The following is a 24,407-nucleotide window of genomic DNA, read 5'->3' as shown; positions in this document are numbered from 1 at the left end:
GCCAATATTGTCGGCCGTGGCCTTTCTGTGTGGAGTTTGCACAGAAAGGTCCTCCAGTTTCCTCCCACAGTCCAAAGACATGCATGTTAGGTTAATTGGTGACTGTAAAATTGCCCGTAGGTGTGAATGTGATTGTGAATGGTTGTCTGTCTGTGTAATTCTCTCTGCAGTCCCGAGATGGACTGGAGACCTGTCCATAGTGTGCTACACTGATGACAGCTAGGTTAGGCTCTAGCTCCCCGCTGCCCAAATAGGATATGCAGATAATGGATGGATATATCATATTGCTAACTCTATATTATATTTCAAATAACCTCCAGAGAAATATTGCCCCATCCCTAATCACTGGGGTCGCCCCATTCACATTGCCAATAAAGGCCCTCAGCAGCAATAAATGAGGTCCTGAGTGCCTCTAAATATGCTTGTGACTGTATGCCACACTCTGAACTCAGTCAGCTGGTCTTTGCTGCATGTGTGTGTGTGTGGCATTTGTTAGGAATGTCCCAGTGAGGGAGGGAAAATCAAAATCTGCTCTGAAGGGAAATCCAGCCCAGAGGTTCAGAGAGCAATTAAAAGTCAACTGATTTCTCCAGCAACTCCCCACTGTCTCTAGCCATCTATTCTCCAACCCTCATGCACAGAGGTGTAAATACCACAGGGGAAAAAGGTGGATGGTGGGATGAGGGGGGGGGTTCTACACCACAATTTTCCATGAGTAATGATCTGTAAAATGCAACAAAAGCCCACATAACTGCAAGAGGGATTTTTAGCCCACAGAGCAATAGAAGAGAAAAGAAACAGAAGAGGAAAGAAGGTTAAAATGCATTCATCAAATAATAACTCATACAGTAGAGAGAGAGAGAGAGAGAGAGAGAGAGACAGTCCATATGGTTGGTTCACATTATCCACTGGGCGCATTGAACATTTAACAGTCAGACTAAGTGATATTTCTGGGTGACTTGTCAATAGCAGGAGACTTTACGATATTCAGCAGCTAAATCTGTGCTATGACAGATCGTTCTTTCCTTGACTTATATTCAATAATAATTTTCTGGGGATTCATCATTTCAGTATCTGGAAACCAAAAGCTGTGTGAGGATGAAATATTATGTTTTTCTTTCCCATAATGAAACAGTAGCCCGTCTCCTATTGACTTTGTTCTCACATGTGCAAGAGAATGTTTTCTATGTGGCTCTTTCACAGTCCAACATATAGTTGGACATCGAAACAAATAAAAGTACTAAGTTTTTCATTCCTCAGCTTCTCCAAGCGTTTAGCTTCATACTTTATGGCAAAGAAGGTGCATGATTTGCCCCAGACTTTCACAATGTTTTTTTTTTTTCTTTTTTCAAGTCAACAGAAAAAGCCCTGTGGGAGGCTGGAGTCAAAGCGGCCTCCTGTTATCTTGTTATGGTGGTGTAAACGGTGAGCCAACACTCAGTGCCTTGATGGAGCCCAGATAGACGAGTCACACATTCACAGCACAACACCACAAAGCAGCACCTGATGTTGTCTGCATGCAAACTTTTTCACTAACCTCACTTTTGGAAACTTTTCTCTGTGGAAATAAAAATGTCCTCCTTTTACAATACTCCATTTATAGTCAGGAGAAGCAGCTGTTACACTCACACTTGGCTGCTTTTATTACATATCTATCCGAGTGTCGTAGCTACTTCTCATATCTTGCCTTTCTAGGGAGCATTGATTGTACGTAGAAAAAATAACACTATGCAAAATGTCACTCAGCTCGTGGCTACGCAGGGACTAAAAGAAAGCTCAGCAGAAGTTTCACATCTCTTTGATAATTCGGGGAAGCTATCGATGCTGCCGCTTCCTGCCCATAATCTCGACATCAGCAACATTAACTTTGAGGATTAACAAGCCTAGTTTAAAAGAAAGCGATATTCTGTTTTTCGCAGAGGATTGTAATGGAAATACACAACCCTAAGTAAAGATCACATACATGTATATTGGAGGCTATAGAGGTGATATTGCTCCGGTTGATGGTATAAAGCACATTAGTGTTGTATTGCAAAATGTTTTAACTGACTTTATATTGTGACAACAGAGTCCGAGATCAAGTCAATTTCTGTTAGCTACTTATGCAGCATCCATTCTGTCCTGCTAATACAACTCGTGCACACACGTAGTATCTCATACAATGAATCCAGTAATTATTAACAGTACTTTATATTCAAACTACACAGCACCTGGTTACTGCTCACTGTTATAACAGGACTATAAACAGAGACTTGACCTGGGACCAGAGGTGGATCAGGTTCAGATGTTCCTTAACAGGTCAGACAAAGTTTTACTGCAGTGGTATCTAGGGCATGAGTAGTAATACTCACAAAGGGAATATCCAGGGGGGTGTAATTAGACCAGAGGATACATGGACTGCGTTTACATGGACTTAAGTCTCCAGGTTATGGTCAGCTTTCTTGGGAAAGCAGATTGTGTTTAAATATCATGTAAGCGGAAAACCTGTTCCTAAAATCAGGGTAGGGGATCTGGGAAATCTGGTTCCCCCAGGTCGATTTCTGTCAGAAATGTTGCCATGTACACGCATAGGCAGGCGTCTAATCAGCTTTCTCCAGCTGTGCATGTGCATAACAAAAGCTGCAGACAGGAACAAGAAGACGGAATAAAAGGAGAGATCAGTATCAGGGCGACGTGGCCTCTGTGGGAAGTCGAACAGAGCATTTAACTAACACAAATTGACGTGTACAAGTCTAAATAAGCTGCTTTCCCTCACCGATTTTTTTAATTCAGAAAGTATCTGTTGTGGATCAGCTGCACGTGTCTCCCCGTTTTTTTTCCCCCCTTTTTATTTTTCTCCCCCAGTGCTGTCACTCTGCTGTGACACAAACACACACACACACACACACACACACACACACAAAAGTCAGAAAGCAGCGTTTCTGTCGCCACACAGTTAAAGGCAGTGAGCCAGGCTTCTAAAAAGAAGTGGAGGTGGAGGAGAAAGCAGGTTGCTCCTCTGCCTCATGTATATGCAGATCACCAGTAACCAGGCTTATTAAGTGCATGTAAACACAGTCATGGTGTGAGATTCCTAGTGAGGCAGAGGGACAGTGAGAACTGTAAATTTCACCTGACAAGCAAGGTGAGGCTGGATTCATTGTCATTTCCTGTGGCTGCAGGCTCTTATGTAACAGATCTTTTTAGGTCTATGACTTCGCATTGGTTCTTACAACATATTTCTTATCATACTGCTGCTCTCCTCCACCATGACTGCTCGTTAATTGACCAAATTAACGGACTAGTCAACATGGTGCTGCTGGGGTTTATGTTCCCTCTCAGTTTGGCTCAACCGCATTTTGGATCAGGTCTAATAGTCTTCGGGACTGCTTGGCTCGGGTCTGGCTGCACTTGGCCGGATCTCTTTTTGAGTGGATCCATGCATGTTGGGTTCAGCTGGGGGCAGCACGGTGGCGGCCAGACGGCCCCTGGTTTAAATCTACCTTGGGTACTGTGCTTTGCTCCCACAGTCCAAAAACATGCATGTTAGGTTAATGAATGACCCTAAGTTGCCTGTAGCTGTGAATGAATGAATGTAGCTGGTTTTCCTGTTTAACATACAACAAAGACAAATCTCAAGCTTCTTACTAAAATCATTTGTATCTAAAAAAAAAATCATGTTTTCTTAATGACCGAGAAAAGACCTGATCCACATTCACCACACGATCATTTTCAAGACAAACAGGAAATCCTAACTGCATAAATGTGACGGAATGTCTACAAGAATATGTAAGACTGAGTGTTTGTTTGCTCGGTCTTACTCCCACTGTGGATTATTCAAGGCTGAGCCACAACATGCCCACAACAGAAAGTGTGGGATTTTTCTGCCAACACCTGTTTAATAGAGTTCTCTTCAGCCTGGCCCGGGCTGCCTGACAATTCTGTGATTGTGTTGGAGCTTGAAGGCCTGGAAGAATGAGAGGTTGGAGGAAATAAGAAAGTGATAAAAATTCAGACGGCGCCCGGTGCTCATGCAAAGTTTATGGCACGGGATGGATTGGGGAGAATATGATGTGATCCTCATGTGACCAGCAGGTGTATAACCTTCACACTGGCCAGATAGATTCAGACTCACTGTCCGACTGTTCCATGTTTTGCCAGACAATGTTCAACCTATTCTCACTGTGCTGGTGGTGTTTCAGATGAATGTATCCAGTTACAAAGTGAAAGCTGGTTCACATTAAGGTAAACATGAAAAAGATGTAGGTGCTGAATCTCATTTGTTTTATAATATTTCTGTTTAATGTGATTTCAGGGATTCAGCTATTAGCAATGAGTAACTTGATTTTAAACAAAACAGGCTGAAAATTCTTATATCTTCCTATATTCTCTTAAATCAGTGTGGTGCCAGGTGAGATCTGAAATCCTGATCTGAACTGAATATGCCGCGTTGTGTCTGATTGCTATAAGTACTGAGATCGTTGTATGATATTTGTGCTGTATGTTTGTCTTTTGGATGGAGCTGCCTTGAGATGCAAGGTTTCAAGAATAAAACTGAATTTGGCTTGTTTTCATTTTCAACTGCCATTAAAATCACCAGCATGTTTATAATAACAAAAGTTTGTGTTGGTTTGTGTTCTTCTCAGCTTACTATTATAATTATTGATTATTGGAGTAGTTATTTGAATTGAGTCATTGATTCATTCGCCTACTAAATGTCAGAAGCTAGTGACACAAGCCTGTCGTTTCTTTCAGCTCGTAAACCAAAATATTTGGGTTTGAATAAAAAAGCGATGAATTCTCAGATTTTAAAAGCTGCAGCCGAATTCGTTTTTTCTTTTTAAAAAAAAGGATCGTAGTTGAAGATTCTGGTAGCAGCAATTGGGCAGTGGGCATCAGTACAGACCCTAAGGGTGACAATTACTGCTCGACTCATAAGGAGGCAATACCTGTCAGTGGATACTAGTGTTCTTAAAGTTTGCTATTATACTTAATGCAGTTATGAAGATTTTTAATGTAGTTGAAATTTCATACTTCAACACACATCATAATCATGACCAGCTGCAATAATAAAGTGATGATCACAATACTAGATCAGTAATTAGTAATTAATGTTAAAACTGCCCTTCGGCATAAAGAGTACTTTTACTTTGGGTGCTTCAAATATTTTTTTTTTTATATGAGGGAATGATCTGAGCGCTTCTTCCACCACGGCTGTGCAGGCCAGTGTGAGCTACCTTACGTTAGAATTGAAAATGTTTGGTGAGCGTTGATTAGGGTAATTAAAATCACATAAAACACCGAATTCCCCGAAGCACAGATTAAAATCATACGTGGAAAATTTCCAACACTGCCTGCACTGTGAATTATACATAAATAATAACTCCGGCCTTGTTTGTCACTCCAGATAGTTATCACTAATCACACAAACTCTGAATTTCCTACGTCTTTCCTTTTAAGCTGCTTTTGGTTCACATTCTGGGCCTCCGTCGCAAATTTCAATAAACCTTTGATTTGGTTTGGCAAAGATGAAAGAGGCTTCACAAAAAGGATCACGTTGACTTAATCCTCTGATGTTAAACAGTTCAATTGCACGAGTAATTAGATTTTCAATGCTGGTTAATTGCTACGACATTTCTCAAATCTGACCTTGTTTAAAGTCAATCAGTACACACACACACACACACACACACAAACATCAGTGAAGCCCTGCAAAAAAGCTGCAGTCTCTTTTTCTTTCCCTCTCATCATCCTCTAACCTGTGCATTGACTGAATGTTACAATATGAAATGAGACATATTGCTGCTGACAGTGCACTCGTTTTTCAAGGAAATGTCAGGGTGGAGCCTGTTGAGAGGCTGCACAAGAGAGTGGAGTGGTGGGGAACAGTGGGGGTGAAGAGGGGCAGTTTGTCTGTGTGAAACCTCTAATCAGGTTCAGCTTAATAAAAGGTCAGATTTGTATATCACAGTGTAAATCCGTCGGACTTCTCACATGCATTTATTGGGAGACACACCGCGAAAAGATCTTGTTGAACCTGAATGGATATTATGCTGGTCATGGAGACAGCAGTGAACATGCTGTGACTCTAAATTACCATCACGAGAGCTGTTTGCCTGCTTGGTGAACCATATTCAAGCATACAGACCTTTAGGAGTTACAATATTTCACCCTCAACCTGTGGTGATTTTTATTCTGCTCACAAATTTCCTTTTGTTTAAAATGGTAACAATGCGCCATTTTATTTGAGAAACTCGACCTACAGGCTGTTTTCCTGAAGGTGCACAGAAGCCGCTCTAGTGGACTGTGAGCATTTTGACTCGTGTACTATTGTCTGTGTCACGGTGCAATCACACTGCTAATCTGCTAGTTGATGTCGAGGGTTCTGTGGCCTCGTGTTCACTTTTCTTTGCCACTGTGGTGAGATTTCATTACAATGTTAAGTTGGAGCTAACAGATGTGGAACAGCAGTTACTTTTACTGAAATGACATCAAGCAAATGATCCTATTTAACACTGAACCAACTGAGACAGAAAGACTGAGTGGACCACAGCTTCATTCCACATATCCATGTTGCGTGTTTACGTTTCTTTGAACATGCATGTCAGATTTTTGTACAGGGGTAAGCGGCTACGCAGAACCTAAGTTGTAGATTTGAGGCATGAGCATAACTCAGGCTTTTAAAGAGGCAAAATCACCAAACAAAACCTTTCACATTAGCTGCAACCTCTTGTCCCAGTTCTCAGCAAACTGAGAAACATCTCAGCCTGATCTAACCTGGAACATACCATTAGCTCAAGTAAGCACAGGAGTGACCTTAAAGTATTCAATTATGATATGATGACAAAGTAATATATAGTAATATATATATATAAAGTAATATATAGTCACTAAATGAGAAGATGATCAGTAACATCTTTAGAAACAAAGAAAGAAGGAACACCACCCTGCAAGCTTGAGTTCTGTCCATTCATGTGAACTTGTAAAGTGGTTAATTGGCAAAACACAGGTTTGAAAGAACTGAAGTAACATGTGAACCTAAACTGTTAGGAGGAAAATCGCTACTCTGCCTTTGATGTAACCTTTCTGCAAAAACCATGCTGTGTTTTTTTTTTATCTTACACATGCTCTGCGCGGTGTCCTGCCGTCACACTTCAAACATATTTACTGTTTCTGCTTGAGAGTACATACTGTAGTATACAGTATGAGTCACCACATTCCCCAAATCTTTATATCACACGTCAAACACAAGGATTTGAACACATAACTTGGATGGAAATAAGAAGGTTTGTGTGAAAATGCAGCCTTAGGACCACACGCTTCAATATGTCCACCTTTACTGGCTTATGCAGAATTGCTAATGCTTAGAAAAGAGCCAGATGTTCACTTTTGAAGCTTAAATTGGCTCCCAAGTTTTTTTTATTTTTCTTTTCTCATTAGCTAAGCAGAATGTGTATTTGTGATCTACCTTCTCTTATCATGGCACAGTTCTTATGACTTCTCCTGTGCTTACATGGGAAAAAGCCACATGCTGTGCAGCCTTTTTTTTTTTTTTTTTTTTTTTAATAATCTCCTTCGTTTCCTCATTTAGATTTGATTGGCTATGAAATGCACCGGCCTGCCGGGACTCGGGTTTCAGCACTCATCAGCATTTCCTGGTTGTAAATTGATGGCACAAATAAAGACATTCAGTACTTGCATAGAAATGCATAAGGACATCCACACATCCGCACACACCTACAAACACAAAGTAATACACACACACACACACATACAAGGTTTTTAAATTGAGTGTAAATTATATAGTTTATATGTCTAAAGCCTGGTGCATCAAAGAACAACCAACACGCGTGAGGCTTTGCTGATTGATCTGGACTGCACACTGTACTGATCCCTGCAGTGTTGGAATGGATGTAAAGTTAGTTTCAACCTCATGTCTGCAGAAATGCAACATTCAGAATTCCCTTGCATCCTTCTGTCTGTATGGCACAGAAGCTGGAAGGAGTAGTTGAATCTGCCTTTACTGGCCACCTCATTTCAATGCAACACAATTTGCCTTGACAAAGTCACTTTTTGTGTTTTTACACTGATTAGTGTGTTAACAATCACAGGTTACTGGAAATTTAATGATACTTGCAGCAGATGAGAAATTTTATTTCTCCACCACAATGGACTTATTTTGGATATATGTAGATCAAATATGTTATATAGACAAATATGTTATTTAGACTCCTACAGTCTAAATAACATATTTGTTAGTTTCAGTTTTAATTAGACTTTGGTCAGACTTAAATAGGAGGAGTGGTAGAAGAAGTACTCAAAAACTGTACTTAAGTAAAAGCACAAATAAACAAACAATAATGTAGAGTAGTAAAAGTAAATTTGTGTTAAAACTGAAAGTACTTGATTTTGTTTTCTCTCTGTCCTTTTCTGTGGATCTGTGCTGCTTCGTGTTCGGGGAGCATTAAATAATGGTAATACACATAAATGATGGGTTAAAGGTGATTAACTATATGATCTGATGCTTTTTTCAGTTTTACTTCTAAATTATATGTCAAGTGAGAAGAAGAGAAGCAAAAATGTAAAATGACTGCATACCAGCTCACTGTGAGTACTGTTAATCTGTCAAATATGGCTTTTAAACTGTGCCTGTCTGTCTAGTGATTCGTTTTCATTATGAAATGGTAAAAGTTTCATTATAAAATGAGTAAAATGACGTAATTGTAACGCGACTCAACTCCACTAATCTCCCTATCGTTCCCCAGGAATGTCTGTCTCCTCCTCTGGTCTGACTCCCCTGGTCTCACCGGGTTTCTCAGTCAGCTTACTCACGACAGTAAAGATGCAAACACACTGACTCGCAGCTGTCAATTAGTCACATCTATGGATAAGAATCAGCCTCGTATGGGATGTTGCAGTATTTTTTTTTGTATGTACATTAGAGTGAACGTGCTCCCTTGAATCCGGCACAAACTCAATCATGAACAGGTTGAGGCTGTGTGACCTGTCCAGGCTTTTTGAGGCCAGTCTGAGTCTAACTGGAGGGGACAGTGAAATCTCATATGATGGCAGATTCCTGTGCTAGAGTTCAGTGAATGCCAGCTTATTGCTACCGAAAAGGTCACCGGGCTGGAAGCAGAATAAAAACTTCACTGTGGGGGAGAGTGCTGTGTGTGTGTGTGTGTGTGTGTGCGTACACATATGTGTGTGTGTTGCTGTCTCCCTTAATCTGTGACCCTGGGATGAAGGCCGCAACCTGAGATAACCATGCTCATACCAGCGCCACGCCCTCGAGCTGCTGCAGCGGTCTCATCCCTCTCTGTCTGCTCTCATCGGGCTTCGGTGTCTGTTTCCTTCAGCACTCCAGGAAGCAGACACCAGGCTTTAAAATACACCCGCTTCTACAAACGCAAAATCAATTACTAGGGAGATGAAATTCTCCGATAACGCGGCATAATGATAATTGCCCCGAATCTGCAATGATCTGACAAACCACTATTGGCACTGCAGCAGCGTACTGGCAGTCAGAGTAGCTGGAATATCAAAGATAATTGTTCCGATGTTGATTTGGAGCCACGTTACTGCCGGGGGTAAACACAAACCAATTGCAGAGAATTGGACTCAATAGTGAGCGGCAGGGGTCATATTTCACTGCTGTTAGTGTGATTTGGTGATGAGTAGAGGACAGTAGAGAGAGGAAATGGTTATATGGGAGCTAACCGCTGCCTGCTTAATTGAAGCACTCCTATCACATCGACTGCCGGAGACACGAGGGCGACAGTGCAGCGCTAACTGACGCTAATTCAATAAGTGATCATCCGACTATTAAGAGGCTGGCAATAATAATAATAATAATAAACTCGCTTTCAACTGTGTGTCTGGAAATACACTTGTTACAGCGAAGGATCCCATCACCCAGGAAGCCACCAGTTTACCAGAGCAAATACGAGGCCCACTTCAGATTTGAATGCGGATCAATCAGAGGTCGCGCGGCTGCCCGAGGCACGACACGGGGTGACACCATTTTGAAAATGACCTCCAAGAAGCCCCCCACCCCGCCCACCCCCGTTTGCTTTCAGCCAACCTTGGCTGATCATGGGAGTCAGCAATTTTGAAAAGTGCCCGAGAGACGTCGTGCTGAATAATGTGTCCTATGAATAAAACACATTAGCTACAAAACATGTTGAATTATTCACATTTCAGAGCCTCCATCCCGCCCCACACAGGAGATATTAGTTCTTCAGTCGCCGTATGCTTTGCACAGAGTCCTCTGAGTCTCCGTCTCCCCCATTTTCGCTCTTGCTCGCTTCCCTCTTGATCATTTGCTCACTGTCTTTGTCATCTGTATTTTGTTAATCTGTCTCTGTTCCTCTGTCTCTCCCTCTCTGCTGACTTTCTGCTGATGGCAACCGTCTATTTATACTCCTCAAGTTACTACTTTTCCTGGAATATCTCACTATTTATCTAAAGAGCTCTTGAAACTGTTGAGGAGTGCGTTTGTTCACAGAGAATCTTTGATGACTTGGTAACACACGATGGCCCAAAATGGATTCATCATTTAGCAATAATCTGAGGCGACCAGCTGTGATTTTCAAAGCAAAAAGGACCCAGAATAAGGAGGAGGCCCATTTGCTAATCAAATACTTGACCTAATATGCATCTTTTGCTCATTTTATTTTCAGCTCCGCCAGGAATTAGCGATTTTCATGATTGCAGTGTAATTTGCAGAACCAACAGCAGCACAGAAACTTCAAAGAAAAAAGCAATTATGCTATTTATTGTGCTGTTGTGCTCTGATTCCACAAAATATCACTTCTACTGTAGTTCAACTCGATATTAGTGTTGAAGGGCCCCCACTTTGCTATTTATGAAATTCAACAGAAAAAGATCTAATTAGTTCAATATTTCTAAAAGAAAACTAAATATTATAACTGATATCCCCTTTAATTTTCTTTTTTAACCTTATGTCTTCGATGGAGATCTACCAGGCTTATCACGCTAGTGCTTTTTCAAAACTGTGGTTTATTTACTGTGGTCCACTTTGTAAACCTGGCCCATTTCCCCTTGGTTCAGTTTCCTTTTTCAGATACAAGTGATTCAAAATGCATCACTACAGGTCATGCAAGAACTGTCTTATCTGCTCCTTGGTTAAATGGGGTGAGAAAAAGAAAGTAAACACAGGACAAAGATTCTGTTCGGTTTTCCTACGAGTGAAAAATAGCTTTGCAACATGGATAAAGTGCACAACTGGCTTTTGCTCATAACCATGCTGATTATCTGGGCAATAGACAGTACCAAGCAAATCTCAGCCAACAGGATGCTGAAAAAACTTTGAATAAACATCTGGAAAACGAGACACTGCTTACTTAAAGAAGTCAAGCTCTCAACTAGCGGTTTAGTTAAAATGTGCCGTTTTAGGCCGGATTGAGATCAGATCGCGCTCTCACCACAAGTCAACTGCACTGGAGTTTGTTTGGGATCGGATGAGACCACATTGAGTAAAGGGTCTTGGTGCTGCTGCTGGGTTCTCACAAACACATCGCACTACAGGGGGAAATCAAAGTTGGATTGAACCAGACAAACCACCGGTGTGAACATCCCCTGAGGTTAGCATGTTAGCACGTTAGCATGCCGACTGACCTGATGGTGGCACTAGATAAAATGCTAAAGAATCACCAATGTTGTCACAACTTATCCTGAGAGGATACAAACATTTGTTTGTACCAAAGGTTCATGCCTTCTTCCAGATGATGATAAATTTCAATTACTTCCACAAATGTCAACCTCACTTTGGCGCCACTGGAGAAGTCACCAACATCAGTATGAGTCACCCTGTGGGGGACTATGAACATCTTAAAAAGACTTCATGTGTGGCAACACGTGTGAGTTGTTGAAATAATTCAGCCTGTATAACTAACATGGATTTGTACTGTATCCACGCAGAGCCACTGAGCTTGTTTCAAGACTAAAACGACCTGAGAACTGAATTGTGAACAGGAGGGCTGAGACCCACAGCAGTTTTACAGTACAGACTGATCGTCTGGAAGAAAGAAATATGCTGAAAAACAGCTGCATTCAAGCTCAAAATGTGGCACAATTCAACATATAAATGCTGAAAATGACAATGTAGGTGTATGATCAGTCCTGTCATGTTTATCCACTGTGTTTGAGTTACAATAACAAAGCCGTGAAAGCACTTTCACACAGAAACTGCGACAGTGGTTAATGGGATGCAAATATTTTTAAATATGCGTATTTGCTGTTAAAATCCTGTTCAAGTTCTCATCAGGACTGGTGGGGTTTTAGTTTGTGCATTGTTTGAATATTTGCATTCACTCATCCATCTTAACACACACACACACACACACACACACACACACACACATGCAACAGAAAAGCCTAGAAATCACACAACTGTATTTCTGCTGTGACTGATACAGAGTAAGATGTGTGTGTTCACTGGTAAAGTCACATTGCACCATGTTTTTCTGCAGCTAGGCAGCGTCAACAGAAAATCACACACTGTTTGCAGTGCACACTGGGAAACAGCTCTTCAAACAGAAGAGCATGACGTCAATGGGCACAAACCTCTATTTCTTCAGTGGCAGCCACATACAGTATCTGAGTCATACTGTCTGTCACAGCTCTGGGGTCAGAATGAGCAAAGTAAACTGTCTATACACAGACTTACATAAGGAAATTGTCTGCACTTGCATGTACTCACCAGGGCACAGTATGTCTCTGGAGGATCTCCACAGGTGATGTTGGGGGGGTCCAGAGAAACCTTCAGGTACTGGGTCATGTCTGCTGCCTCCGGCTGGCAGGCCATGTAGTCCCAGGTAAGGCCTTCATCTGAGTAAACCTGGGACTTACACACATCGTAGTGGCCCCATGCTGCAGGGTAGTGCTGCATGGCCGCCTGGCAAACACCGGTCCACAGCGCCTGGAGCATCAATGCAAAATGGAAACGCATGACTGGTCCTCTCTCTGCTCCTTCACAAGGAGCTGTTTGTCCTATTTGAAACGCTCGAACAAGGAATCCCTCTTCTACTTGCACCTACTACAACTTATTCAACTGGAGGTAGGAGGCATGCCAAACTCCCCTCAGGTGGGCTCAGGAGTTTCTTGTTTTTCTTTCCTTTTTCTTCTTACTATTTCTCTTTGAGGTTTGTGGAGTGGCAGACAATGATAGTGAGGTTACCAGCCCATACAGAAGATAAGAGGAGAGGGCTGAGGGAGGGAGGAGGATGGTGGTAGAGGAGGAGGAGGAGGAGGAGGATAAGGGGGAGGCGTGAAGGAGATAGCCCTCTGACACACTGATACGAAGATGAGTGACAGGTCTCCTCAGCTTGCCTGGCTGTCAGTCATGGTCCTCGTCCCGCGTGGCGATCGGGTGCTGCGGAAAAGAAAAACGGGAAACAGAAGAAGAGGGGGTAAATACACCTCCCTTATGGGAACAGAACTGACAGTGAGAGAACATTAGCTGATGCCGTGGCAGGGGTGCGAAGAGAAAGCTGGACGGGTGCAGGAAAGAGGTGCCATGTTGGTGTTTGTTGTCCATCAAAACACAGAAAATCAGTAAGTGAGGCCATCGGGGTAAATTGGACCCTGCTGCTTTCACACCAAATGCTCATCTCACTCAGCAGTGTCAGGCCTACTGTTACAGCTTTCTGCCGCCCATCACCCCACGTGCTGCACACCCTCCTCACACCCCTCTAGAAACCAACACTGCATGGGCTGGAATGATAGAGAGCTCATATTATAATTAGACGAGACAAGATTGCTGCCCCAATCGAAAGCCCCATCCTGTACTGCTACTGTAAAAACGCCGCTTCATTTCAGTCTGCTGCATGTCCAACGAGAAATGGGACAATTTTTCAGCGGCATTTGATGAAACAATTATTTATTGTAGCTATTAGAAAACTGTTAGGTTCCCAAGTAATGGCTATAGAGGATGTGAAGTTTAAATGGATGTTCGATTTAGGCCAGCGGATTATTGTGGGGCCCAACCCATTAACCCATTAACCATAAAATGTTTGTGCACACCTGATGACCCTTTGCCCAATGTTCCCTCTCTGTTACTGCTATTGTTGGTACCCACCGAATTTGGGTGATGTACTAATGCCGCACTATGTCCACCAGCTTTGTCAAACTGTGTCTGTCTGCTGTTGGCTGCTGAGCAGGTAGCAGAGAACTGCAGCCTATACTCTAACTGCAAAGATGCCGATGAGGACGTTAAGAGGAGGCCAAATCAGTAAATCTGTGAGCCAAAACACCAAAAGAGTGAGCTGAACATGTCATTCTGCGTGAAATTAGATTCTTCTTACGCTTCTGTCTGGGTTCTTCAATGAAGGTGATACATAGTCAACATATATTGTAACAACAGTTTATAGTTCAAGTCAAAAATATAAAAAAGGTGACTATTGCAGCTTTCCAGTAAAAATACCAACACAAGACACTACCTTCTGCTTTAAGTAGTCCTACATGGCAATTAACAAAAATAGCTTCATAATGCACTCAGGCTTTATATCTGAAGTGATAGATCCATCTATAGTGGAGCCACAACACTACATCACAGACAATGATTTATTTCTGAGGGTATGCAGCATCCATTTATAACCACCTAGCATTGTGAGCTGTGGCCTCACTTTTCCTTTTGTTTAACTTTTTTTCTATTTAAGCACCTATTTCAATGTAGCTGACCCTCAGCGTGAAACACATTTCTCTTTCCTGTCTTTTTTTTTTTAAAATCCCAATGGCAACAATCAGAAACCTAAACACACGTTTTCTCTTTTTTTAAAACTATGTTACTGGATTTACTTTTAAAAGTCGTACACACACTCTGCAAAGTGTGTGCACCGTGATATCTGTCAGGCCAGAAACACAGCAGTAACCCAGCTGATACAGCTATGTGCAGCTTGCCTGCCTTCACACAGCAACCTGACTGAAGGTGATTGATGGAGTCCAGAGTCAACGGTCAGAGGCGGCAGAGACAGGCCAGCAGACATTTTAGTGCTGCTTAATCAGTCAGCTGAGTCAGTTTGTGCGTGTGTGTTTGTGTGTGTTCGTGTGCTGACCAAACACAACTTCCAATCATCAGTGATCTATTTGTTGTGTGTAGCTGTGGTGAACATACCCTGCAGTGTGTTTAGCTTGTTTATTGCAAAAACTGCAAACACTTAATAATCAATGCAAATGTTCTCTTTACCAATAATGAATAATAAGCAGTAATACATAAAAAATGAATTCAGTAAAAATATATACCAATATATATATTATGCATTTATATTAGTTTTATATTAATATAGCACTGCTGTTGCAGAGACACATTACACAGAGACAATGATAAGCAGTATTGGAGCATTTGACATATGCATGAAAAAGACATTTTGAGGACACACTGTCACTGTTTTACATGTGTATGTAGAGATAATAATGATACTTATGATTTTTGCATTCTCCTCCTTAAAATGTAAATTCTGTGCATCAGAAACCAGCTGCATTTTCCTAATGAGGTCACCTGATTAAATAAAGACAAAAGCTCCCTAATTTTAATGCTAATGCTAATTGAATGACATAGCACTTGCAGAAAAATGGTAAAGACGAGGTTCCCGAAAACATGAAACAGTGAATCGAGAAATATTCCTCATGAAGACAACTATTATTTTTGTCCTTTCCATTTACAGCATAACAACAATCCATCTGTGAACAAATGTATGAAGAATTAAAACTGTAAGACGCTGAACAGTTTCTTCCACAGGGCATCACACTTATTAAGAGCTGACCTCATGCAACTGCTACATTGTTCCTACTCTCTGTCCTAATACTCCAACTATTACAACCCCCCCCACACAAGGATTGTGTTAGACTGTGCACCAGACTGTGCTGTCTCACACTTACACCTTGTATTTTGTTTTCTTTATGTCATTTCTATATTGTCTCTACCTTGTTTGCTGTTGAAGATTCGATCCAATTCAAAATGAAATTCCACTAGTGTCAGCTTGAACAAGAACATCATATAACACCCTCAAGAAAGGACTGATCATAATCCACAGGTCTGGCTGGGAACCAGGATTAAGTGTTGCCGCAGATTATTGAGAAAGACAATGTAAAATCATTACAGAGGACACAAGCTTTTTGCAAGCCGGAGGACTGAGGAAGGGGGAGGAGGTTAAAGGTGGACGAAATGAAGCCACCTGATATGTAAAATGTAAGAATGTGAATGGGGGAGATGTCAGCAGGTGAGGAAACAGCCAATTATCCCGAGGAACTCTTGGCACCGAGCTCCCTGTTCCCATTAAGAGACATAATATTAGCGTGTTAAGGAGGAGACTAAAGCGACGGCCAGCGAGTGTTTGCATGTGTGTAAGAGAGCGTGTGCTTCATGTGCAACCTCCGGATGAGGACGGGTCCCAGTCACGGGTAATGAGACAACAAGCGCTGGCGAGGCTTCGATAACAAGCAATAGAGATCACAAAAGTGGGGTCATTATCACTCCACCATCCTGGACACAGCGGCCCCTTCCTCTCATTACTCCCTGCTTATAACCCTCTGAGGAGATGAGGTGAGGGAGAGAAAAGGAGAGCAGATGGAGGAAGTGTGGATGTGCATTTTAAGTGAGAAAAGGGCTTATTTTAGGGCAGGTCGCTTCCTCCAGCCATCGATTAGAGTTTGAGGACATCAGAGAAAACATGCTCACAGGAAGTCAGATGTTCCCCCATGTACAGGAATATATATATTGAACTGTAGGCACAGAGTGTTAAACACTTCCAGTAAGTGTGAGAGGTCGCTGGGGGTCTGCAGTCAAAGTGTTTGTTCGCTCGGCTGTGAATAGGAATGCGTACAATTTAGAATAACTTGCCTTATGTATTGAAACAACTTAAAAAAAATGTGAAATATAATGTAAAAATAAAATAAAATAAAAATAATAATATGAAATATAATATAAAAATGTATAGAAAACTGATATAAACATTTAAGTGTCAAACATAAAAGAAAACATTTAGATTGAATTTTAAGGTGTAACAGCAAGAACATTATGGGTTCAACTCCATTTTACAGCTATTTATATGAAGTAAATGAGTGGGAAGGTACAAAAAATGCTTCAAGTGCTTTAATGCTTGAAGATATAGTATTTTAAACACATCAAAACACTTAATGTTAAATAATAATGTGTCTATTTTTACCACCAAAAAAAAAACGGTTGTTGTTGTGGCTGCTGCTGCAAAAATTCACATACTTCTTGAAATCTATGAGTCAGTTACTTCAAAAGTTTACCTGCTGAGGACAAGAAGTGTTCATATACTTCTGTGAACGGCACACTGAACCTGAATTAGCTCCGAAAATTGTGCCACGCCATCATCCGCGGTCGTTATCTGATGAAGGGGAACCTGCCTGTTACTGTAGCTCGAAGTGCACGATTAGCTGTTAGCTTCGAACACACGTGGATGTTTTTACGTTACTGCGTGTTTGAAGGCTGTTTATTAAAAATGACTGGTGGTTTCGGGTGCAAAGTGTGTTTTGCTGCTTTTATACATTTCTGTTTAATAATGCTGTAAGTCAGGGGCTGTAATGCGTGACATTACCAGAATATTCCAGGGAGAACAAAATTAACTAATGTCAAGAGATTTGATCCTGTAGGTCTTAATCAATGACCCTAACACTGATCACCAATGCAGATCGATCATTGACAGAATCTGTGTGTTTAGCCTGCACTTAGCTCCAATGTGAGGGGTATTTTTCCTTTACTGCAGTAGTGCCTGGTTTCTTTGGATCAGAGAACAGGGTTTCATTCCTCCTGACGTTGCACATATAACAACCACAACGAGCGTTTCATGATGATAACACACACAGTTCATCGCTCTCTGGCTTTGTGTATCGCCTCGTTTAGCAACATCACTGCTACAGTACCGCCTGTCACTTTTCTCTGAAATACTCATGTGTCACGTTAGTTGGCAGATGTCTCTCAAAGGCTGTGATGTGTGTGTTTTACAGTTTTACAGGTTTGTAGCAGCTGATTTACTGTACGTCCACGTTGAACAAATGCCCAAACAATAAGCTTTGATGCTGTGATAGAAACTTGCTTCCTACTCCCAGTGACGCTCAGACATTCTTAACTGCACACAAGCCGGAGACATGTCTGTAGGTAAAACCCATTTAAGTGGAGAAAACATGAAAGAATGTGACAGACATAAGGATAGAAACACCAAAAACCATTTTAAGGTGGTTTTCGATTTGAACATTTTTTTCAGTGATATTCAGTAACAAGCTACAGACGCAGCTACTCTGACAAATAAGTTCATCATGGTGCTCTGAAGACCAAATACTTTTTTGAGTTGTGCATTTTGTTTTGTTTTTTAGGCTAAAGTAATTCTAGCAAAGACAAGTTGCTATTAGCAGTTTCAGGCTCCCTAAATTGCAGCAGAGCAGCTGGTGACATGTGCACTCACTCTAAACTGAGCATCAGCAGACTGTAGGTGCCAACTTGCCACTGGCGCAACCTGCGAGCTCAGCTCACATACATTTTTCACAAGGCGCTGACCCAGGTCGACCCGGGTGGCGGTTTGTTTGCCAGGCGAGGTCGCCCCCCCCCCCCCCCCCCCCACCCACCCAAACATCCACCCATTACATCTGACCTATTGCCTGTCTCTGGGCCGGAGAAACAGCCCCCGTTGTCTACTCCCATTCCATCCCCGGGGCCACTCGAGCATGACTGAGTGTTTCTCCAAATCATGACACGCATGTCCCCCGAGCTGCTCTTTACTACTAGTGGGAGTCACTTGTAAATCATGCATATCATCAAATGAACAAATGGAGGAATGCGGCCCTCATTTTCTGCCCTCTTCCTCTTTTTTTGTTACTTTAACACTGAAACATCTTGAAATTGCCAAAGAAACACAGTTTGTTGTTTTGAGCCACAGAGTTTTCTTTCTCCCTCTCAACAACCACTTCATCTTCCAACCTTCCACCTTTCAATTTCTTGTTGTTGTTGACCAGTGGTTTGTGTAGATGCAGGATCTTCTCCTGCTGCTTGGCTGCGTTGCGCCAACTTTGTCCACTGCTCCAAATTTGAAGTTATTTCTTAATGAAAAAGAAGAACATTTTTCAAACCCAACTCCCACTGGGAAGAACTGCCCAGGTCATAATCTCCCCTAAATTATCTATGGTGGTCCATAGGGGGCAGTCCTCGCACTCCTGCTTAACTATTCAACGTTTCAAGGAATTAAAAATACTACAAAATGTTACTCTAGGGCCGACTCAGCCCAGAATAAGGTGGAATAATGACAAGGTTGCCACTGATGTCTGGACTATTTTTTCCCCCCTTTCGTTTTTAATTTCACACATTTTATGCACTTTCAAGGGCAATTTCTGACCCTGCTCCTGTCCTGTCTCTACCCACTTTCATCTCTTCTGACTCTACCTGTTTCATATTCCCCACCAGTGCTTCACTAAAAGAGAAACAAGAGCTTGGGAGGGAGAAGGGCAGAAAGACAGGAGGGCAGACAGTGAGAAACAGATGAAAGATAGATAAAGATAAGCTGGCCTGGCTTCACAAAAATAAAGCCTCCTGCCTTCTCTCTGTGCTCCACACACCAGATTTCTCTGCCTGCCTTTCCAGAATCCCTAATCTTGCCTGTTAACAACCTGCCAATAGGGCCGCTGTCCTCATGAATAAACATATGGAGAGTGAAGCATGGACCTGCAAACATGACAGCCAGCGTTCCTGTGGAACAGCAAGCATGTCTAAAATGCACCCCAGGGGCTCGCCTCCGAGTCAGCCCATCGCTTAGCGCTCTTTTCCGCTTCTTAAAATGTCGCCACCTTCAGTCGACGGACTTATGATCTTTAAATAATTGCGACAGGTAGCGAATGGGTGGAGTGCTGACAGCTGGTTTAGAGACTTTGCTGGGAATGGGAGGGAAGCTTTAAGCTGTTTAAGCTGTTTCAGTTGGGCCAGACTAGGCCTGTACTGGGTCCTCGGGTGTGATGAGTTCCTATTAAACCCAAAAGAATTTCGAATTTTAGTTTGAGGCTTTTCCTCGTTGAAATGTGACCAAAAGTTCAGGAGAATCACTGAAAAGATTTAGTGTGTGCTAATAAAAAGCCCCACTTTGAACGAGAAGTAGGAGATCATTCACTCAGCAGGGTGTGGCTGCAGCCTCGCCTTAAATCCAGTGTCTGCTGGAGCCAGACAGGTCAGGCCTCTGAAGACGAGCAGGTCCCTGACTGCTGAAGACGTGCCTCACTGGCCTCCACCAGCTGCATCAGCCACAGCCCTCTGAAGCTGCCACATGCACTCTGCGTGTGCGAGAGCGGCGCTTTTGACAGGGTGACTGTGGCGATGCTCCCCACAAGTCACGCTGGACACCCTCGGGCGTCAGTTACTCCAGCATGCGGGACACCCAATGAGACAGCGAGACAAGGCTCCACCAGCCTCCCTCCGCCTCCCCTTGCCAGCAAGCACGCTTCTCTTTTGCGACACAGGAACACCACATGCATTATTAAAGACACTTTTCCTAAAAGGCTGCTGGCACATTATTCTGCAACCACAGTGACAAGTCTGGATACTCAGAATGTCCACTTTAGCTCAAAAGAATGTGCTCACCCAGGTAGCTCTCTCAAGCTGGAAATATTGTCAAACGTTTGGAACAGCCACATGCTTTAAAGTGACACAAAGAATGACTCATTTATTAGCTGTCATTATTTTATAACGTGAGTAAAACATACAATGTAGGCATATAAAAAATCAGTAACCCTCCTCTAAATAACCAGCTGCCAATACTATACTTGAAATGCACAATATTGTGCCTTCACCCTGAACACAGAGGCAATTATGCCTTATCATAATGGTTATGAGCAAAAATAAGTGTTCAGTGTTACCCAATGGAAGGCTAAGGAAAGGTCATCTAGGTCTGGCACATAATAGCTATTATAAATTAATATCCCAGGTACAAAGCATGCAGAGCCACAGGCTGCAGTGTAACAAATGTGCCTTAAGTTAAACTCACTGGGCCAAAAAGCCCAATCGGCTTTGAAACCAAGCAGGTTTGAATGAAATGAGAAGCTAAAGCCTATGTAGATGGAGCCAACACTGACAGCACGTTCCAAAACAACTCTAACCAGAATAGGCTGCTCATGTAATGACGTATTAAAGGGAGGCCAATTGGCTGCAGCATGACACAAATGCAATCATGGCTGATGAATAGGTAAAGATTAGGAAACAGGTTCCACAAGGGGGCGCCTCCAAACATGACCCAAGGAAATTGTTAAGTTTTTGGAATATTTCAGGGTCCCATCGTTTGGAAACATGAATAAGGCATCATATGTGCTTTCTGAAATCTTAAAAGTTATTCCAACTGTCCAAAAAGAAACTTCTCTTTATGTCTTCGTTACAGGCGTTAAACGCAGCCAGGCCAGAGCAGAGTAACTCCCATCCATAATTATCAGTTACTTTAACGCTAGGTGACGACTTTACGCTTCAGTGCAACACAAAGCAAACTTTACGAGCAAAAGGAGAAACTTACATTTCTTAAACGCCCCTCTCGGACCTGGAGCTCCCTGTGCCCCTGCTCTGTAATGCCGTTCAACAAGTTCACAGCAGCAGAATGAACATGAATGAAGAATGAAGCTCTTTAAGACGCGCTCCTTAACGGGAATGTGATGAGTACGCACGTCAGTCTCCGAGGAATCGCTGTGCGCACCATCTCTTACAACGGTTTGGCGTTTCCGAGGGAGGGGTGGGGTGGGGGGTGGGGGGTACGATCAAGTGGGGAATTTTCCTGCCACTTCAAAACAAATGAGTGATCACCGTTCTGAGGGCTCGGTCAGCACCGCGCCTGATGGGAACGGGAGGATTTCTGAGCAGCAGCTCCGGTGCCAAAGTGTCCATCATCTTCTCTCAAAGTGTCATTCCATCAGGGATCAGTGATGTCCGCAGAAATGAAGCCCCTACTGCAAAACAAAACTTTGACCCGCTGGCGTGTGCACCCTCCTCCTCCTCCTTTATAATTCCTTCATTCTGCTCCTGCGTGTGCGGCTCTATGGGCGAATCTCGTCCCTTCTCTCTTTCTCTCCTTCTCTGTGGGCTTTGAACGGTTTCGGCCACTCTTCGGGGACATGAATCACACCAATTAGACCCGGCTGCTGAGAATATCCGCTCACATTAACGCATCTAGTCCTGCTCGTTTCTCTGGCACGACGAATAGCTGCGACCGCCCAGACGGAGATAACGGGGAAGATAATGCGCTCCGAGGCTCTATTAGATGAGACGCACACTCAGCTTGTCCCCCCCCCCCCCCCCCCACGCACACACTCACCTATACTTTCTCTCCCCCACCCATCTAGTCGTTCTCCACTTAACCACCTTCTTACCCCCACCCACCCATCCACACACAAACACACACAAACACACATATTCAGTACACCTGTTTTGGGACTGTTAGAAACTCATGGAGTTCGCCTCATCGCGGTAATTTAGCAAAGAAACACGGGCGTTAAACAGAAGGAGGAGAAGCTCTAACTTCTGGTGATTATTTGTAGTCAATCACTGAATAAGCAAAAATTGAGAAAAATATTTAAAGCACCGTGCAAATTTATTTTTGTCTCTTCATAAACACCCGTTGTGACGGGACTAAAATAGAACGGTATAATATGTAATAAATCAAAACGGTGCGTAATTGTCCCAAACGTCCAAAAATAAAAAAGGATCTGGACGCACTGGAGGCTTTTGTAGTTTTGTAGCACTTTGTAGTCAAAGGGGGTGGGTCTTCTAATTGAATCGAATAATTATTTCATCATAACAAAGGGTCTCTCCAGTGCCAAGGCGCCAGTGAGGATGTCACTGGGAAAATCAAGCGGCCAGTTAGGACAAATTGGTCTTGCATTAAATATAATTGATCAAAAAGCTCAACTTTAAACTTGGGATTCCTCTGGTTAAAATGTACCACTGAGAGGATGTGAAGAAGTCAAGTCAGAGCACAAGTTAACCACAAAACCTAATGTGTGCAGTGTGTATGCAGCCCACATAGGCCCGCGGAGGCCCGAATTACATATGTTAACCTGAGCTGTGCTCATGTTTGCAACATTTAAAGAAGCTGAAGAAAGAAGAAGAGAAAAACGGAACAATTTTTGTTGAAGTATTTAAAGAGAGTTAGCGATGGCAGTTTGCTCAGTGAAAGTGAAAAGCTAGTGTCTCTGTTGCAGTGGTAAGAACCCACAGCATTAAGGCTGCTTCTCATTTGGTTTTGCTTTTAGCACCATACGCGTGGCTCGCGCATGGATAAGTAATGAATGAAAGCACACAATGGTAGTCAGCCAAAAAAGCACCTGTTCTCCAAATACTTTCTATAATCACGACGCACAATTTGACCGCCCACTCACTCAGTGCGCGTCGCAGCAAATAGCTTCAAAAGTTTCTGCGCCCCAGCATCCGCTTAGAGATGAAAGGATCAAAAGAAATCAGGGGTCCGGGGCTCTCACCTTGGTCCTCAGAGCTTCATGCCGTCGAGGATAGCCAGTTGTGTAGCCTGTTGCAGCCAAATAAATCCGCTTTTAGTCGGGACATCTTAGCCTTAGCGCGGCACAGGAACGGCAGACTGACCGCGTAGAGAAGCGACACGCTCGTCTCCGCCGCTCCCGGGGAATGGAGGAGAGCTCTCAGCCTCACTAAGCGACTCTTACAGCTGGACACACGCGTGGAGACGACATGAGAAAATCCCTCCAAGTGAGATGTAGCGTTTAATTTAGTTTTTTTTTTCTCTTTAACTTGGTTAAAATGAAGCGGCTAATCAAAAATATGATCCCAAGCCGGTGCTTCGTAAGAGCCTCAGAGGCAGCAGAGAGTGACCACACTCACTGCTCGCACACGCAATGAGGCGGTGAGACTCTGACAACTGACTTTCACCTCAAGTTTCTTTCTTCGCTCTCGCCTGTGAGCAGCAGCTGAGTGTGGACACAGCCACATCCACCGCAGCGTTCGTTTGTCTTAGAATTTGGGAACTTTCACCACTGACACACATCTGACTGTAAATATCACTGAGATCGGATGCAAATGGGGCAAATAGCAGCATCATTAGTGGAGCAACATGTGAAAAATTAATTAGGTGGTTTGATGGCACAAGTGATACTATTGTTCCATTGCACAAAAACTGTACAAAAAATTCGGCTTACTACAAAGTGGGTGGGCTACATCATCTTCAACTGTTGTCGAGAGCTAGAGAGCAATAAGGTTTCTGGTTAATGTGGTCTTTACTTTGAACAGCTGCCCAAGCTGCCACTCACTATGATCATAGGTATCTCTGAACAGTTTCAATCTCCTATGAAAATAGCACTTTCACAGAACCACAAAGAAGTGGATGATCATTACTGATGCATGTGGAAGGTTTAAGCAAGTGATATCCAACAGAACCAGGCAGCAGAGAGGCTTTAGA

The 24,407-nt window shown here is 42.8% G+C and overlaps 1 protein-coding gene across 4 annotated transcripts in view; it reads right to left on the bottom strand.

Annotated features, from left to right (window-relative positions):
* The window catches only part of ntng1a (netrin g1a), a 114,485-nt gene extending 92,221 nt beyond the window's left edge, over positions 1 to 22,264 (bottom strand). For all 4 annotated transcript variants that reach the window (XM_067486828.1, XM_067486830.1, XM_067486829.1 and 1 more), the window contains exons 1-2: positions 21,504 to 22,264; positions 12,704 to 13,375 (exon numbers count right to left, since the gene is read on the bottom strand). In XM_067486828.1, the coding sequence (XP_067342929.1) occupies positions 12,704 to 12,952 (249 nt within the window). In that variant the 5' untranslated portion in view covers positions 12,953 to 13,375; positions 21,504 to 22,264. The remainder of the gene's footprint in view (positions 1 to 12,703; positions 13,376 to 21,503) is intronic.
* Positions 22,265 to 24,407: the final 2,143 nt, after the last annotated feature.

This window comes from Channa argus, chromosome 19 (genome assembly GCF_033026475.1).
Source record: "Channa argus isolate prfri chromosome 19, Channa argus male v1.0, whole genome shotgun sequence".
NCBI classification, from domain to species: Eukaryota; Metazoa; Chordata; class Actinopteri; order Anabantiformes; family Channidae; genus Channa; species Channa argus.
This window is presented reverse-complemented; position numbering and strand designations above follow the sequence as displayed.